Source organism: Phalaenopsis equestris, unplaced genomic scaffold (assembly GCF_001263595.1).
Source record: "Phalaenopsis equestris unplaced genomic scaffold, ASM126359v1 Scaffold000203, whole genome shotgun sequence".
Taxonomy (NCBI): Eukaryota; Viridiplantae; Streptophyta; class Magnoliopsida; order Asparagales; family Orchidaceae; genus Phalaenopsis; species Phalaenopsis equestris.
In genome coordinates this window covers 904,042-921,970 of record NW_018164645.1, presented here as the reverse complement: position 1 = coordinate 921,970, position 17,929 = coordinate 904,042, and the positions used below count along the sequence as shown (strand labels likewise).

General features: G+C 40.0%; 1 protein-coding gene across 1 annotated transcript in view; it reads right to left on the bottom strand.

Moving 5' to 3' along the window:
* Positions 1-17,929, bottom strand: part of LOC110022921 — a 264,353-nt gene that overhangs the window by 83,086 nt on the left and 163,338 nt on the right. Inside the window, exons 41-43 of the mRNA XM_020722082.1 lie at positions 5,626-5,788; positions 5,270-5,539; positions 4,788-4,976 (exon numbers count right to left, since the gene is read on the bottom strand). Coding sequence (XP_020577741.1) covers positions 4,788-4,976; positions 5,270-5,539; positions 5,626-5,788 — 622 coding nt within the window. The remainder of the gene's footprint in view (positions 1-4,787; positions 4,977-5,269; positions 5,540-5,625; positions 5,789-17,929) is intronic.

Sequence of the window (17,929 nt, the reverse complement as noted above, 5' to 3'; positions counted from 1 at the left end):
TGCGTGATAAGAAAACGAAGCGTTTTCAAAACGTCCCATGCGAACGTGATTTTCAAACGGAAGGGCGGCGTTTTCAAAACGCCGCCGCTTCCAATAAGCGCTCTCAAACGGACCCTAAATCGCCTTCCTTACACGCCTCTTCTCTTCAAAGGAGGGCCCGCGTCTTCGTATGATGCTCCGTTCTTGCCGAATCGTGTTTTGTCGTACCTCGTCAGCAGAAACCGCACATTTGTACTTCATCCTTCATCGTTTCCTCTTCCGTCGAGATACGTTGGCGTCCTTTCTCGTTGTTTCCTATGTCCGCTTCTACTCGCCACAGTCTTTCATCCCCGTTTGGAACGACTGTTTCCTGTCCGCTATTCTTGCGTTTGAGCTGAAATCGCAGAAGCTTCACAGAGAGGTTTACGCTCCTCCCTGTTTTGATTCAAATTTTGCACTCTACTTTGCCATCTTCACTGTTCTTAAAGCCGCACCTCCATCTATTGGGGATGGCTTCGGACAGATCGTATTCTGTTGCCCTTGCGGGTATCCACGCCTCAGGTGCACATAAATCGTGTTCTTTCTCTCCTTCGTTTGAGTTGGCGGAGGACATAAAAAGCATGGTAGGAAGAAATAGAAGTCTGTCATCATTTTTACAGAAGCTGAAGTTATTCAACTTGCTTCCTCCTATTGACTGAATTTGGTTTGAAAATTTTTGTATGACCATCTCAAAATAAAGTTATTTTGTAAGGAATTTGAGCTTATGCACTTTATTGGGGAGTGAAAAATTGGACTGTTAAATGGAAGACACATTCTTATACAATTAAATAATTAAGAAAATTACACACGATTATTTGCTAAAAGAATAATCTTGATTGATAACAAAGCAATGAAAATTTTGGAATGGTTTGTGGATTTTGACCCACAGACGGAACCACCAATCAATCCGGTTTGGATTCGCCTTCTCTTATCTGAAATTTTATTATTTTACTCAAAAAATGTTGTACTCTATTACCCCAGCTTTTGGTAAGCTACTCAAAACGAAAATTTCTATTTTTAATCTTTCCCGTCCATCTGAAGCTAGAGTACTTGTTAAAAGAAACATCACTTCATACGCTTCTGAGAAAATTTGGTTGGGCACACAACATCATGAATATTGGCAAAAAGATGCACAGTCCTTTTCTTCGTATTGTTCGAACTGTCGTATATTCGACCACTCAAGTTCTCAATGTCACGATCTATACCCCCACTCAGACCAAAAAAGCACAGTGCTCTGCCAAAGGCATTGAATTCATTTCCTCCTGATCAGCTCCAAGTTATTGATACTATTGATCATAAAAAAAGATACCCCTGAAGATACCAATATTCTCGCAGGCAATATGATAATCATTCAGTCCCCAAACAATGTTATAGCTCTCCCGCCTTTGGAACCTACTATCGTGGGGGATAGGGAGATTCTTCAAACCCCACCTGACTTAGAACCTATCCACAATATTACAGGTGACAATACTTCTACTAGTTCAGGTCAAGCAAGTTGTTAATGTTACTCAAGCTTATGGACATCATGATGTGCAACAGCCTACACCTGTCCGACCAACTTTGGAACAACCTATTGATCAGATGAGTCAATTATAGGATGAGGAATGACAGATCTACACATCCAGGAGGAAGAAAAAGAATGAAGAGCTACTTGAGCTCAGGAATTTGATAGATGATACTTTGGTTACTTCGGGCAATGATACTCACTTTACCAATTTATTAGTCGGCTCACTTCCGAGAACTAGAGGCAGAGGGAGGACTAAAGTGAGACGTCCCTAGCATTTTTGCGTCATTTGGTGGCTTTTTGATTCCATTTGGTGGCTTTTAGATTTTTTAATTTTATGTATTTTTGCTTTATTTGGGATTTTTGTGTGTTGTATTGTGTGAGTTGGGCCTTCTTTTAGGTCCTCTCATACAACATTTTCGTATCTTCTCTCATACAACATTTTCGTATCTCTCATACAACATTTTCGTATCTTTTCCGCTTTAATATATTAGCCATTGGGTTGTATATATATAGACGATTAGTATTTTTAAAAAAAGTAATTGACGACAAGATTATAAAAATTTATAATCAATTATAATTATTAATTAAAAAATTAGACTAAAAATATATTAAATTATATTTAAATGACGTTTTAATATAAACAATAAGATTTAAATCTTGCCCCAACCCTTAACATCCTCTGACGGCGTGATTAGGGTTGTCAAAATGAATCTTTGTTCGTGAACAACATGCGTCCGACATGCGTTCGACTAACTAAGCAAACGAGCCGAACATAAACACACATTTTGTGTTCGAAATATAAATGAGTTGAACACGAACAATTATATTTTTTAGCGAGTCGAACAAGAGCGAGCTCGAGCCCAGAGCTGAGCCTGGGCTCGCTCGTGTTCGGCTCGTTCACACCATAAGCGACATGCGATGCATCTAATGTCTGATAACGGGATACGAAATGCGCTATCTTCAAAAATCGATCTACCACTACGATGATTGAATCCTTGTTTTGCTGAGTTCTCGGAAGTTCCCCCAAAAAATGCATGTTAACGTCCACCGTTTAGTATTGTGGCTCTTGGCAGAAAAACATGTCTTTGAGCGCAATGGCATCCCACCTAACAAAAGCTAGTTAGCCACCATCAAGTTGAAAAAAAGTGCATCCCTATGGTGGGAAAATTTGAAACGCCGACCCTTGTGAAGAAAAAAAGCAAAGTCGCTACCTAGTCTAAAGATGAAAAGGGAAATGCAATGCAAGTACCTACCACAACATTACAAAAATGACATATTCTTGAGCCTCCACCACTCACAGCATAAAGATTTGTCAATATAGAAGTACACAATTGACTTAAAATAGCTTGTGTTAAAATATGAGCTAAAGGAGCCTGAGGAGAACACTATAGCTCGATATCTGAGAGAAATAAGATAATCCATCGACAACATGATACAATTACAATCATACTGGTTCTTACTGACATATAAACCCCAAAAGGTGGGAAAAATAGTAACATCTACAGGTGACTGCCCCACCATAGAGACAAAGTTCAACCCTAGAAACATACAACAAGAATATACTTAATAGAGCATCCCACCCGACCTCTTCTGAGGAAAAACCAGTTCAATGGGGAAAAAAGTTTGAGCCCACAACATCCCCAAATCCATTCTGCTATTAAGTACTTTAAGTGTCACAATTTTGGCTACATAATGGCTGATTGCAAAATAAGAATGAAGACGTTTGAATGTCACAATTTAAGAAGGATCTTATTCACAGAGCTGGGAGCGGTTGAAGAAAAAGATAGTGACACATAAGAATGAAGACGTCAAAAAGGAGTCTCAACTTCCAATAATTGAGGGAGAGATGTCGGTGATTCAAACTGAGCCAAAAAGAGAGATCACAACAAGGATAACATTGATTGCCTAAGAAAACAACAAGTCTGAAGAAACCGATACCTAAAAAGGGACAACCCCTATTAAGAGAGTTGTCGGATATCATGATTGACAATTTCCCTCCTGGATGGTTTCCACTTAGAGCTGTCCAACATGAAACGGATGTCATTCCAAGGTTGATTTTTTCAGAAATTTATTTATAGAAAGCCCCCAACCGAGCATGGGGAGCGAGAAAAGCAAATTAAAGGCATGGTTCGTGGGAATACCCATCTACATGCAATCCCAATTCTTATTGTGTTGAAGAATGATGACTACTTTTTCTATCAAGATGTGCTTTAGAATGTAGTACATGTTTTAGAGTTACATGGAATGAACGTGAGAAGAGATTGTATAGTGAGACTTCCTCTGACACGACAAAATGATGATTTTGTTATGGTGTCGATAAATCAATTCCATAAGCTTCCTACTCGAGGAAAATGATGCAAGAGCTAGCAAAAATGCAGGAGCATCCCACACAAGATCCGTTATCCCATTTCTGAAGACATCAAGCTTCTGCTGGTCTCACTGATTTTGTGATCCCAATCACAAGATTTTCAACATTCCGCAATTGGAATCAATCCCGCATGTTCCACCTGTCACAAAAATTTAAATACCACGAACACGGTATAGGCGAACCAACTACTAATCATCTTATTGCAAAATTTCAAGTGAATTTTTGCCCTTTTAGTTTATCTATATTTCTTTCTTCTAATTAGGATTCTTCAAGCAAGAGACCGTTACTATGCTTGTTTTTTCTGTTTTGGAGGACTTTTGATTATTGTTATTGTTTTCGGAGACGTTGGTCTCTATTTTATACTCTTTGAAATGTTGTAAATTTCCTTTGCAAGTGGTATGTCTGTATCTTGCTCAGGAATAGGTGTTGAAATCTCCTTAACCTCTGTACCACACCATTTCATCATTCAACCTGCTATTTTCGATCCGGAGAGCTGCTAGCAACGTTCTATCTGCTGTCAAACAAAAGATTTAGCACCGCATACCATTACAAACACCATTGACCACACATATTATCCACTTTCCAGGTCAAGAATGGCAGCAGGTTATTTCTCTTTCAAAAAAAGAGCTATCCCAACTTTTTAGTTAAATGAAAAAATTCTACATTGACATTGTACATGTCCTTATAAATTTCAGTGAAAAAATATTATTTCTTTGATTTTCCTTTTTTTATCCAATCTGCACAAGACGATTGGAGAAGCTTGTATGCTTACTACCTAACAAGACAAACAAAATATTTGATACTATAAAGAATGAAAATTGAAAGTTGACTTGTCAAATTTAGAGAGCAAGTATATTTTGCCTTTAGTTGGAGAGATGTCATAGAATACATTACCACATCGTCTACTTTGAAGAAAAGTATTTCACTCCACTTCACAATGGACTTCCCTGCACCTAAAGGCTCTGGAATGGCACCACAAGTTCGAGCACTTTGTTGTTGCCTATGAGACCTAGTAGAAGGGCATACAAAAAGACGCACAGCTACTGTATATTGGGTAGATGCCATTCCTTCTCTGGCAGGAAACTGATATTCAAAAGGCAAACAAATGTCAAAACCAACCAATTCACACACAATATCAAAAGAACACTTCAAAATAAATCATTACAGATCATTGTGAAAGAAGAAAGGAGGAAAATAATATGCTAGGTAAAGTGCAATGTATCATTTGTAACCGGTGTTAGTATTGATAGTGAGGGTTACATGTTAGAAATGAAAAGAAAGGAAAACTTAGGAATCTCCTAAAAAATAAAATAAAGAACTATTAATTAAGCTTTGATCATACTGCAACAAGTCCGAAAGACAGTGTTAAAACTTACTTCAGCTTCTGAAATGATAACTGTCAACATTGAATGAGATGCTGCATTGGTTCTCCCTTTCATGTGAGAGTCCAACATATTTTTCAATACAGGAACTTTTACACGTATGTTGCCTCCTGATGGCATCTTAATAACATTTGCCAATCTATTAGTTTCAACAACTCGGATATATATATCTAGACCAAGCTTGTTCTGGGGAATAATGAAGTAGTTTCTTCTATGATTGATATCAATTACAGACCCCTCCCCATACTCTGACGGGACAACTTCCTGATAAAGTAGAAAAAATTATCAGTTGAGCCAAGAAAACATCAAGTTGCAGCAATACTATGAGCAAACTATCAAACGCCACTTACATTTTTTACACCAGGTTCATCAACGAGGCTTAAGTTGTTCCAGCTAGAATAAGCTTGAAAAATCATGTTCGCATTAGATACAGAGAGATTCAAATTGAGATCCTTTGTAGAGGTTATCCGAACCTGGGTAGCAGGGCCTGGTGCATTTTGATCATATTGATACCTGAAAATCAATATTTAGTTGCAGATATATTAATTAACCAAAAGAAATAATCATAATGGAACAAGTTAGTGAGATCTGTGTTAATATTGTTTGATAGATTTTTGGGAAAGTTAAGATGAAACTTTAAAAATGAATAAAAAATGTAAGATCAAATAACTAGTTGCATTGAGACAATTCTCATAGATGCTTTAAAAAAGAGGGATAAATTGCATGAGAAGGTAGTTCTGGTGTTAGGAGGCAAAAAATAAAATAACTAAAATAAATATGTTTTTAAATAATGAAAAGGGAGAACCTTAGAAGCATACAATTATTAATAAGAGCTAAAAATTTGCCAAAAACATATATAGTAAACAAAGCCAAGGTTATTCATCTCTTTGAGAAACATCCTTAGATAAAAAGAAGATCAAGTTTGATGAGCTAAAACTGAAGTTGACAAGACTAATTAAATATCAAAACATAGAGGAAAGATGAAAACTGATATAAGAAAAATTAAAAATACTTCCTAAGGACATATCTTCGACACCTCAAACTTCATATTTTCAACATAACCACCACTGCTTTCAATGCCATAAAACAGTCATGTTATTTAGTTCCCTTGACATACCTTATGATCATTCATTCCTATGAACTAAAATGTGTGTGATACCGAAGTTTACCCAAATAAAAATAAGCAAGCAAAAATTATTGGTGAAAAAGTCAGTAAGCGGTTAGAACCAACACACTTGAAAGGGAAAATACAACACGACACAAGGCTGGAGCGGATCTTGGGTGGTGGTGGTCGTCGTAGTAGGGATCTTGGAAAGGTGGCAACATCGATTATGGGCTGGAACAACAGTGTAGCAAAGGGGGGCAGCCCCAACAACAACAACTATGGAGTGCAGTCGAGAGTGACCCGAGAAGGATGCAGAAAAGGGTAGGGAAGATAATCATCAGTTGGATACCAAAATACAGCCAAAACACCACCATCCCGGGAAACAACCCTTGAAGGGGAGAAGAGACGCCGACAACTGCCCTAATACCAAACACATAAAAACTGCCAACCTAAAACATAGGAGGTAAAAAAGTAAGCCCAAGATAATTTAAGATTGCAACAGTCAAATCCAAAGAAGGATGCCGATCGACTCTCCAGCTTGCCTAGACCGGTCGATCTGGGCGCTAAACGTGGGAGGGGGACCCGCAACATCACACATTAGAAGAGACACTTCCCCGTTTGTTTGAGTGTTGTAAGAAGGAAAGGTAGAAATTTTCTTAAAGAAGCATATATTGGATCTGTTTGAACAGTTGCAGTTGCCAGAGAGAGTAGCAATGAAAAAGTTAGTAAAAAACTAACTTTCTTTTTTTAAGTTGTTATGGTAACAACAAACTTTTTCATATTAAAAGAATTAATCAAAAACATTTTAAAGCTACCAAACTCTAATATATTTGGTTATTCAAAACAGATTTCCTACACAAAAAATTTTTAAGAGATTAACAAAGTTGTAACAAAATATAATTGCGGCAACGGTCCAAAAAGCAAAGTTATGAAATAGTTTCCCCAAACAGACCCATAATATGCTAATACATAAAAGAGACAATTAACTACTAAACAAGTTTCCATGTAAACTTCACTGCCCCGTTGAACCAAAATAGCACGAATTGCCATGTTGTTGTCCACCAGCAGCCCAAGTTTCTTGAAGCTCCATTATCCGTACATAAAGAAGCATCTTCTTTAAGCCTCCCATCCATCAATGTACCAGCGTGGCACATGCAAAGCTCCTAGTCACTCAACCACATCTACCTCAAAATAGAGACCAACAATGCATTCACCTAAACATCAAACTTGGTTTATGCAATCTAATTGAATTTGACCGATTGCACCAAAACAACTAGTTTCTGCTCCTTTCCATTAAGAAAAACCTCTTCAGCATTGCAGTCACAGTTGCCATGATACCGGAGGAGAAAGCCAAAATCACAAAAAAAACACAACTTTTTATTAATATAGATTACGGCCTGACACCGACGGAAAGGGAAAACACAATAACAAATCAATCTCCGGCTACAGGCCGAAGAGAAAATCCGAGGACGGAGTGGTGATGACAATGGGGTGAAGGTATGGCAAAGAAGATGGTGGTTGCGAGGTAGTTAAGAAAAGATTTGGTGGTGATTTGGGTGCCGGTAGGTGAACTTTTGCTGCAGGAAAGTGGCAGCTGTTGGTGGGATGAAGGCCGGGAAGTGGTACAACAAGGTTATGCGACTGGGGGCTGGAATGGGGAAAGGGGCGACTGGTGGCTACAAAGAGGGGCGAAGAAGGGTTAGGTAAGGGAATAAGGAAGCGTACAACACCAACTCAAAGTAGGATGCAGCACCTCCTCGGATACAACCTTACGAAAGGGAAGAAGACTTCCCTCGATTCCATACCAGAAATCTGAAAGCAATACACAGCAAGAAATAATCCCAACTCTGACTAACAAGCATACAAATAGACTCAAAGCAAGAAAGTACATAAAAGGAACGAGAGGAAGGGTTGGCGGCATTGCTGAATTTCCTAAAGTGCCGCTCGATCGAACGAGACATAGGAAAGAGCGGAAATCCCACTCACCTCCTAATGCACCTTGAACCGGTCGCCCCCAAGCCACTCCCCTATGCCAATCGGTTGAACCGATCTGTTTCCTGCCTCTATATGGGAAATTCCTGCACCGCACCCCACGCGGGGAAGCATCTTCTTGGAGCCTCCCATCCATCAATGTGTCAATGTGGCACATGCAAAGCTCCTAGTCACTCAACCACATCCAACTCAAAATAGAGACCAACAATGAATTCACCTAAACATCAAACTCGGTTTATGCAATCTAATTGAATTTGACCCGTTGCTCCAAAACAATTATTTTCTGCTCCTTTCCATAAGGAAAACCTCTTCAGCATTGCAGTCACAGTTGCCATGGCCACAATCAAAAGAAAATCAACTTAATCCTTGCTCATGTAAATCTTCCAATTCGTATTTTAGTCAATGGGGAAAATTTCAGGCGTTTGGTATGTTAAACCATGTTTCAGATCCTTTACCTCGATTTAATGGTTTGAAGTAGCCCATGGTTTGAGGTAGGCCTGGTTTGGTCTTGCTTGGTATCGGAGAACGAGAGAGAGATAAGGGTGGTCTTTACCGATGAGGATCACGAGTTAATGGAGATATTAAAGAGGAAGCAGAGAGCGGCATGTGATGCCAATGGGAATGCTTCCGCCTTATCGTCATCAAAGGAAACAAGGCTAGTTAAGCTCACTCAGTCAAAGGAGTTCGTCATACATATGCTCTTACCTCTATATCTACCACAAGTTCATCAGAATGGATAGTAGATTCTAGTGCATCTCGACATGTGACAGGTGACAGCGAATTTTCTTCTTATACTCATCTAACAGTTCCCGATGAGCATTCAGACTGCTGATGATACAACACAGTCTGTGGTTGGTAAGGATAGAGAGGTGCACCAATTTTATGACTTTGTCCAATGTTTTGCATGCTCCTTCCTTTACAGTGAACCTTTTATCCATTAGTATCATTATACTCGAATTAAAATGTTTTGTTTTATTTGATATCCCAAAGGTAATCTTTCAAGAACAAGGAACTGGCCGAAAACTTGGGACAAACACGTGGCATAATGGCCTTTGGTACTTGGATAGAGAGAGGATGAACTCAGTCATGACATCCATGGTTGAGAATGCTAGAGCAGGAGAATTTGAGAGGAGTGCAGAGGATGTATTGCTGCTACATCACAAGCGTTTATATTCATCGTTGTATGAAAAGGCAAATAAGGAGAAACTGGTGTGTGATGCTTGTGAGTTTGGCAAGCTCACAAGGAGCTCTTATGTTAGTTATGGGAATACATTTTGATGTATGGGGACCTTGCCCAAATTGTTCTATAAATGTATATCATTATTGTGTTATGTTTATTGATTGTTTTTCTCATGGTGCATGGTTATACTTGATGAAACAGAAGAGAGAGGTGGTTGCTTGCTTTAAAAATTTTCACAAGGCAATCCAGACCCAATATTGGGAAGTTGTGAAAGCACTGAGATTTAACAGTGAGACAAAATATATCAACAAAATATTTGGGGACTATCTGTCAGCTAAAGGGATACAATACCAAACCACATGCCCATATATACCAGCATAGAATGAAGTAGCAAAGACAAAGAATCAGCATCTTCTTGAGGTAGCCCAGAGTTTAATGATGACATTGATTGCCCCACATCACTTATGAGGGCAAATAGTACCGATAGATGCTCAATGGATTAATATAATGCCCTAAAGAGTGTTGGAGTGTAAATCTCCTTGTCAGATGTTGAATGGAGACAATAGTGAGATCCTTCCATTGACGATATTTGAGTGTGTATGCTATGTGAAAGGCATCAAACCATCCGAGACACTTTGTGAGTATGGATATATCATTCAGAGGCTTTGAACCATACTACATTTTGGAGGTGAATTCACCCTTCGGTGACTCAACAGACACTGAAGATATGAGGCAAGAGAGAGCAAGCAGTTGTGGTGATAAAGTGGTGCGAGTTGAAGCAATGACATGTCCTGAGATGCGAGATGAATAAAAGAGGAGGCGCAAATTGAAGGGATTGAACCCAGAAGTGGTGGGATTCAAGATGAAGGTGAGCTAAGGATGTATACACGGAGGAAGAAGCAAACTAACAGAACAGAGTCTGCAGTGCCAACAAGAAGGATCTCAAGTGGAAGGTGTCTATGCATGAAGAGCATAGGGCTCTTGATAAAAACCGAATATAGAAGATTGTACACTACCAGATAGGAAAAAAACAGTTGGGTGCAAGTGGATCTTCACAGTACCACTCCACTTCATGGCCGTGAGGGGTAGATTTTATAGAAATTGGCTATGGGGATGCTTAGCTGGCCAATTGAGAGCTTAGCCCCACTGCTTAGTTGTCAAGAACAGGAGCTCTCAGCTCAATTTGGGCTGAGGTGGCCTCTTGGCATGGGTTTGGGTTTTAGTCATGTGGGGGCTCACGATTTTTGGATTTTAGCTTGAGTTAAGATGGCTTACCAAGGTTTGGATCATGGTTAAAGCTTATGATGCTCAGTAAAAATGGCACCATAGGGTATGGACATGTGTTATGGATCATTTTCAGGGGCCTGCGCTCGCGTGCCTGCGCCTGCACGCAGCTGAATATGGGGAGCTACTGAAGGAGGTAATATATAAAGTTACCACCAAGAGTCAATACATCCAAGACAGTAAGAAAGGTGTGTAGGCTCAGGAGGCCACTATATGGCTTGAAGTACTGCTTGAGTCTGATTTGACAGGTTTAGAATGACAATGATTGACACGAGATATAAACAAATCAATGCAAACCACACAGTGTTCTTTCGATGACATGGTTACACTACCATATTTGTTGTATATATAGATGACATAATTGTCATCGGTGATGATGAGACAAAGATTGTTCATTTAAAGGGAAGACAAAAGAATCAATTCGAGGTAAAGGATCTGAAACAACTCAGATATTTTCTTGGATTGAAGTAGCCCGTGGACCTGAGGGGATGTTCTTATCCCAGAGAAAGTATGTAGTGGATCTCCTCACAGAAATTGGTATGTTGGGGTGCAAACCTACAGCTGTCCAATTGATCAGAATACCAAGCTGAGTGCAAAGGCAGGTGAATTTGCTGACCGTGAGATGCATCAGAGATTGGTGGGTCACCTGATTTATCTATGTCACACACGACCCGACATATCTCTTGCAATAAGTGTGATGAACTGCTACATGTATCATACAAGGAAGGGTCATATGGATGCAATGTTTCAGATCCTGAGATATCTGAAGAGTACCAGGGAAGGGTTCCAGAAAGAATGGACATGTAGACATTGACGGTTTTTGTGACTTTGACGAGGCAAGTTGTGCAGATGAAAGACAATCTAAATCAGGATACTGCATGTTTGTAAGTGACAACATGGTCTCTTGGAAGAGAAAGAAACAGTCAATGCTAGCAAGCTCGACAACAGAGGCAGAGTATAGGGTCGTGGCACTAGGGATAATTGAGATGATGTGGCTGAAAGCCTTGTTGGTTTAACTTAAGGTGTACCAAGGAACTCAAATGAAGTTATGGTGCGACAACTCAACAATCAGCATTGTCAACAACCCGGTGCAACACGATGGAACCAAACATTTGGAGATCAATAGATTCTTCATCAAGGAAAAGCTGAATAACAAACAACTGGAGCTAAATCATGTAACTAATAGGGAGCAAGTGGACGATTACCTCACTAAAGGACTTAGTTCATTGGACTTGTCATAAATATGTGACAAAATGGGCTTAGTGGATATCTTTTGCACAACTTGAGTGGGAGTGTTGAAAGTTATGTGTAAAAAGGAATGTTTGTTGGTTTACTTGTTAGAAGTTGTAACTTATTTAAGTCCATGTAATGAATGAAATAATTAGAAATTTTGTACAATTGTTTTCTATTTTCCCACGTCCGATCCTAAGTGAAGAATCAATATAGAAAGGAGCGATTCAACCTTCCCTAGCCCCAATGTGCTGGCCAAACCCCCTTCTAAGGCTCCTGCTTATTCTAATAAGAATTCTATTAGGTTACTTTGCTTGGAACCTATAAATATATAATAATTCCCGTTTTGAAGGGTCTTTACCTGCTTCATGTACTCGAAGATTTTTCCTCTCAGTCTTTTGTAATGGATTGATACCGCAATTAAACCATAGTACGACAGAACAACAAATTTTATTGTTGAATTCAAAAGTTACAGCAACGAATCCTGAAACATAAAACAACACAAACATGCAAATAACATATGTTTATTATGACTCTACAAAATAAGATAGAAAACAACACAAACATATAAACGACCTCTAGAGGAGAGCTGCGAGCCTGAGAGGAAAGGAAGAGAGTTGTGGCATTGTTGAAAGGTGTTGGGTAGCATGTGGTTGCGGCGCTTTAGGGCATATAGAAGTGATGGGAACTTTGGGAGGGGGTTGGCAGCAAGTGGCTGCAGCATAAGAGGGAGCAGGAGAGGTAGTGGTGAACTGAACAACAACAAGAAGGGGCGGTTGCTGGCTAGACAACAGTAGGAAGAGGCCCTAAGGGGCAAACGACAGCAAGGACAGGCCCTTGAGGGGCTGGTCGCAACAAAGACGGGTACCATGAGAGGCTGGTGGCCGCCAGAATAGACCTTGGAGGGTTGGTGGCAAAAATGACAGGCTCTGAAGGGGTTGGCAGCAGCAAAAAGGATGGAACGATCAGAGATAATCACCACTTCAAACGAGTCAAAGTCGAAAAACCTTCTTTTTGTCGGATACAACCTTTAGAAGGGGAAAACGCTGAAGGCGGAAATTTGAAATAAAAAAAAATCAGGAACTAAAACTTGAGCAAACACATTTTGATAGAATATAGTACAATGTCTGTGTTAAGTTCCCACATCAATTTCCCAGGATTGGGGGAGTTTCTACCTCACACATCGAAGCTACTGTCTCGTCATCATATTACATCAGGTCGACCGCATTGAAGGTGTCAAAAATGTTGTAATCTCCCGATAAGTCAATTTGTTGGCATTGGCATTCTTAAACACATCTTGATAGAATAAACATTCATCCTGTTTTGGCCCAATCATAACTGAAATTTTACATGGATGAGTATACTCACGAACGAAGTCTCGAGCCATCAAATCAGTAATTGACTTCTTCCACACTTTTACTCGTCCAAGTGAATTTGATAAACAAGTATGTAAGGAGGAATTAACTCGGGTGAAATCTATAACAAGCTGCACAACTATCACTAGCAACCACTCAGGAGAGACCGTGATATAGTAAGCAGCTACAGTACAGCGTCTGCGAAAAGCTCCCACATCAATTTCCAGGGATTGGGGAGCTTCTAGCTCATCCGTCTAAGCTTCTGTCTCGTCATTATATAGTATCAGGTCGATCACATTGAAGGTGTCAAAAATGTTGTAATCTCCCGATAAGTCAATCTGATGGCATTGGCATTCCAAAACACATATTGATAGAATATACATTCATCATGTTTTGGCCCAATCATAACTGAAAATTTACGTAGACGAGTATACTCACGAACAAAGTCTAAGCCATCAAATCAACAATTGGCTTCTTCCACTGTCCTACTCATCCAAGTGAATTTGATAAACAAGTATGTAAGGAGGAATTAACTCGGTTGAAATCTATAACAAGCTGCACCACTATCACTAGCAACCACTCAGGAGAGACCTCTTCACTAATAAGACCTAGATCCCATTGAAAAATTTTCCTTCCATCAAACTCAAAAAAATTTTAAGGCTAATGTTCACCTCTCTTATATGGGCATCTGATGATGGGTACCAAGTTGAACTGAATCTAACATCTAAATAGCTCTATATAATCTTTCAGGTATGGCACAAAAGAGCCTCATTTATGACGTGTTGGCCCTCCCTTAGTAGAGGCAACTTAGGAATGAGTCTATAGATATGGCATGATATTTTCTTACCTAGGGTTGTTATGCCTCTGATATCAGTTCCTCAAACCCAAGACTACCTTAGACACCCACCTTCAAGTCGGTTGTAGTCTCTCCCACAGACTCAGTTGGAGCTCCCCAATTGAAAGTCGATTCTCCTCCTTTGTGTCCTCACTGTCTTCAGTGTCATTACCCAATTTTTCAAGAATGCCCCTCTTAGTGAAATAGATCACCCCCTTCTTTTGTAGTCTAATTGAAAAAGCCCAAATCGGTGGCACTTGCAATACTTCCTAACTATGACAGGTTTATGGATGTGGATTGGTTCCACCTGTTCTCCACTCTGAATCAATTTTTTCACTGACAAAGTCATCTTAGGAGTTCTCCTAGATGTACTATGGTTGTAAAATCCTACGGTTAAAATCCGACTATAAGATGTTGTGGTCACTCGGTGACAAGGTATATCCACTTCTAAAGCCAAGGTCTGAATATTATGTTTGTAGTAAGCTAGTAGTAACCGGTACTGTATCTCTTGTTTCATCTTTAATGTCCGCAAGACACCGCTGAAGTCAGCGAATCTCTTATTGTATCTCTTCCCAGATTGGCTCGAGCATGTATCTTCTTAATGGTACGGCGGCTAGGATTTGAAGTTGAGAGGTGAAAGAGAGTAAAAACAAATTGAATTACGGTAGCTGATTTTGTAAATTAACAAGGGAAAATTAGGTTTCGGTTAAAGTTTGGCTACGGTTTGGAAATAGGAAGAAATTTTTTGGTGGAGGGATGAGGCGGATGCTAGGAAACTCTATAATAGAACTAGGTTAGGTTTAGGCTAGTTATGATACCAAACAAAATCGGAGTTAACACAAACCACGATTGAGCGACAAATTTTATTGCTAAATACAAAAGTTACAACGACGAATCCTCAAACCTAAAACACAAACAAGAAAACAACATTTTCCAACGACGACTCCGTAAAATAAGAAAGAAAACAGTATAAAACACAAAAATGAAAGGAAAAGAAGAGAGTTGCAGCAGTGTTGGAAGGTGTTGGACAGCAGGTGGCCGTGACGCTGGAGGGCGTAGGAGTAATGAGGGACTGCTAGGAGGAGGCTGGCGGCAGATGGTTGCGACGTACGAGGTAGCAAAAGCGGTAGTATTGAACTGGATAACAACAGAAAGAAGAGGTGGTTGTGGGTGGACGGCAACAGGAAAAGGCACTAGAGGGGCTGGCGGCGGCAAGGACAGGCCCTGAAGGAAGCAAATAAGGGCCCCAGTAGAGCTGGCGGCTGCCAAAGCAGGCCTTTGAGGGGTTGGCGGAAAAAAAAACTGGCTCTGGAGGGGTTGTCAGCAACATGAAGGATGGAACGAGTGGAGATAATCACCACCTAAGATGAGCTACAGCCGAAACACCTTCTCGCCGTCAGAAACAACCCTCAAAAGAGAGGGATGTCGAAGATAGAAATCTAAAATAATTAGGAACTAAACCCTAAGCAAGCAATCAACATATGTATATATATATATAGTAATAGAAATGGGAAAAGAATAGAGAAAGTAACTGAATAGAAATAGGAAAGGAAGAGAGGCGGCTGATTTGAAAGGGAGGATCCTATCTCTTTGGGTATTAAAGAAACTCAAGGGCTGATATATAAATAATCAAACATAGAAATTGAAGATATTGAATATTAATTTTCTATAGGATCCCACCCATAGAAATTGAAAGAAACTCAAGGGCTGATATATTAAAGATAAAGATACAGATAGGTTTGTATGGGTGGGACTAAACACCCAACTCACACGGTACAACACACACCAAAAAATGTAAAAGATAGGTACATATAGAAATAAAAAGAAATCAAAAAACCATGCGGGCGCTGAAAAAGTGTGGGTCATCCCAATCTAGTCGCGGGCGCTGAAAAAGTGTGGGTAATCCCAATCTAGTCTTGCCACTGACTCTATATCTCGGTAGGGATCCAGCTAGCAGATTGGTAAGGTGTTGACCATTACTGGTTGTAACCAAAGTATCATCCATAAGACTCCTGAGCTATAGTAGATCTCCATTATTTTTCTTCCTCCTGGAAGTATAAACCTGTCATTCATCCTCCGAAGAATCGGCCTGATGTGGTGGAGCTAAAGCAGAAGGATTACCAACAGTAATACCCACAATAGGTTCTACAATATGTGAAGTATGAGTTGCCGCTACACCGGATACTTCATGAAGAAGTACAGCTGCAAGGCTCTCCTGATTATCAGTCTGAACAATATCATTTATAGGTAATAGTCCATCAGTATTGTTTTGTATGGAGTTTGTAGGTGTCAGCATCGCATCACTCGCAGTAACTGATTATCAGTCTGAACTCTATCATTTGTAGGTAACAGTCCATCAGTATTATTTTCAATGGGGTTTGAAGGTGCCATCATCACATCACTCGCAGTAACAGTAACAGTAGTGTCAGGGGGGTCCTCAGGGGCAACAGACGCCTCCTGTCTGGTGGTATCATCCCCAAGTGAAACTAAAATGTTCAGAGCAGTGGGGTTTGACCCATCCTTATTCGCTTGAACCTTAAATTTCAAATTTCGATGAAACTTGTGACATTTATCAAGGACATGACCAAACATCTTATAGTGGGTACCATATTGGGGTCTGTGCTCCATGACAATTTGTTGTCAAAAACCATAATGGGTTGTGCCTAGCCAGAACTTCAGAAACATCAAGTAAAGTAATATCCCTTTTCACAAGTATTCTGGCCACAGAGGGTCTGGTTAGGTTGAAAGTAGGCAGATCTAGTTTCAAAAAATCCCTAAGGATGACCCCAATAGAGTAGAGAACAAGAAGGTGAAAAAAATGCAGCTAGAGACCAAATAAACTAAATCATACTGGTACAGTGAGAGTTTCATGATTTGGGTCAAAATTAGAAGACCACTTGAGTAACTTCATTGATTTGTCTTCGATATTAAGATATTTCTTTGAGAAAATTCTGGTGTAGTCTCCAACCACTGTTAGTTGGATCAACACATGTCTCATATTCATGAGTCTCACTTTCCACTTGCCTACTAGCTTAAGATCATCAACTTTCTTTCTGATAACATCCATAGAAGGGCGTCCCCACTGAAATTTTCCAATAAGAGCAAACTTGAATTTTTCCGTCAGGGTAGAAACTTCTGATTCAGAGAAAAAAATTGTTGTTTTTCCACCTTTCCTACTTCCCTTCTTAATAAAAGTACAATCATCTATATCATCACGAGATTTCTTATAACTTGAGGGGAATCTCACTGCGGATTACAACTGAGGATTACCCACCACGTGAGTAAAGAAGATTTTGTCTGGCTCAACCAAATAAGGAGGCGCCATCAGAGCAAGGAGAGTTGTCGGCGTTGAGCTACAGTGAATAACAGTGAATGACAAGCGGCTCTGTCGCAGACACCGGCGGCAGAACTGAAAAGAAGACGCGTCGAGCGGCTCTGTCAGAAGACGAACAGATCAAGCGGCTTTGTCAGAATGGAACGCGAATAGGTCGTCGTCGAGCGCAGACGAAGAGCGCGAACCGACGAAGATGAGTGCGAGCCGACGAAGATGAGTGCGAGCCAACGAAGGAGAAAGGAGCGGAAGCTTCGAGTGACAGAATCAATGGCGATCGCCATTTGAAACCTTAGCAAAGCAGTCGTCCGCCAACCCTAACAGATTTCTAACATATATATA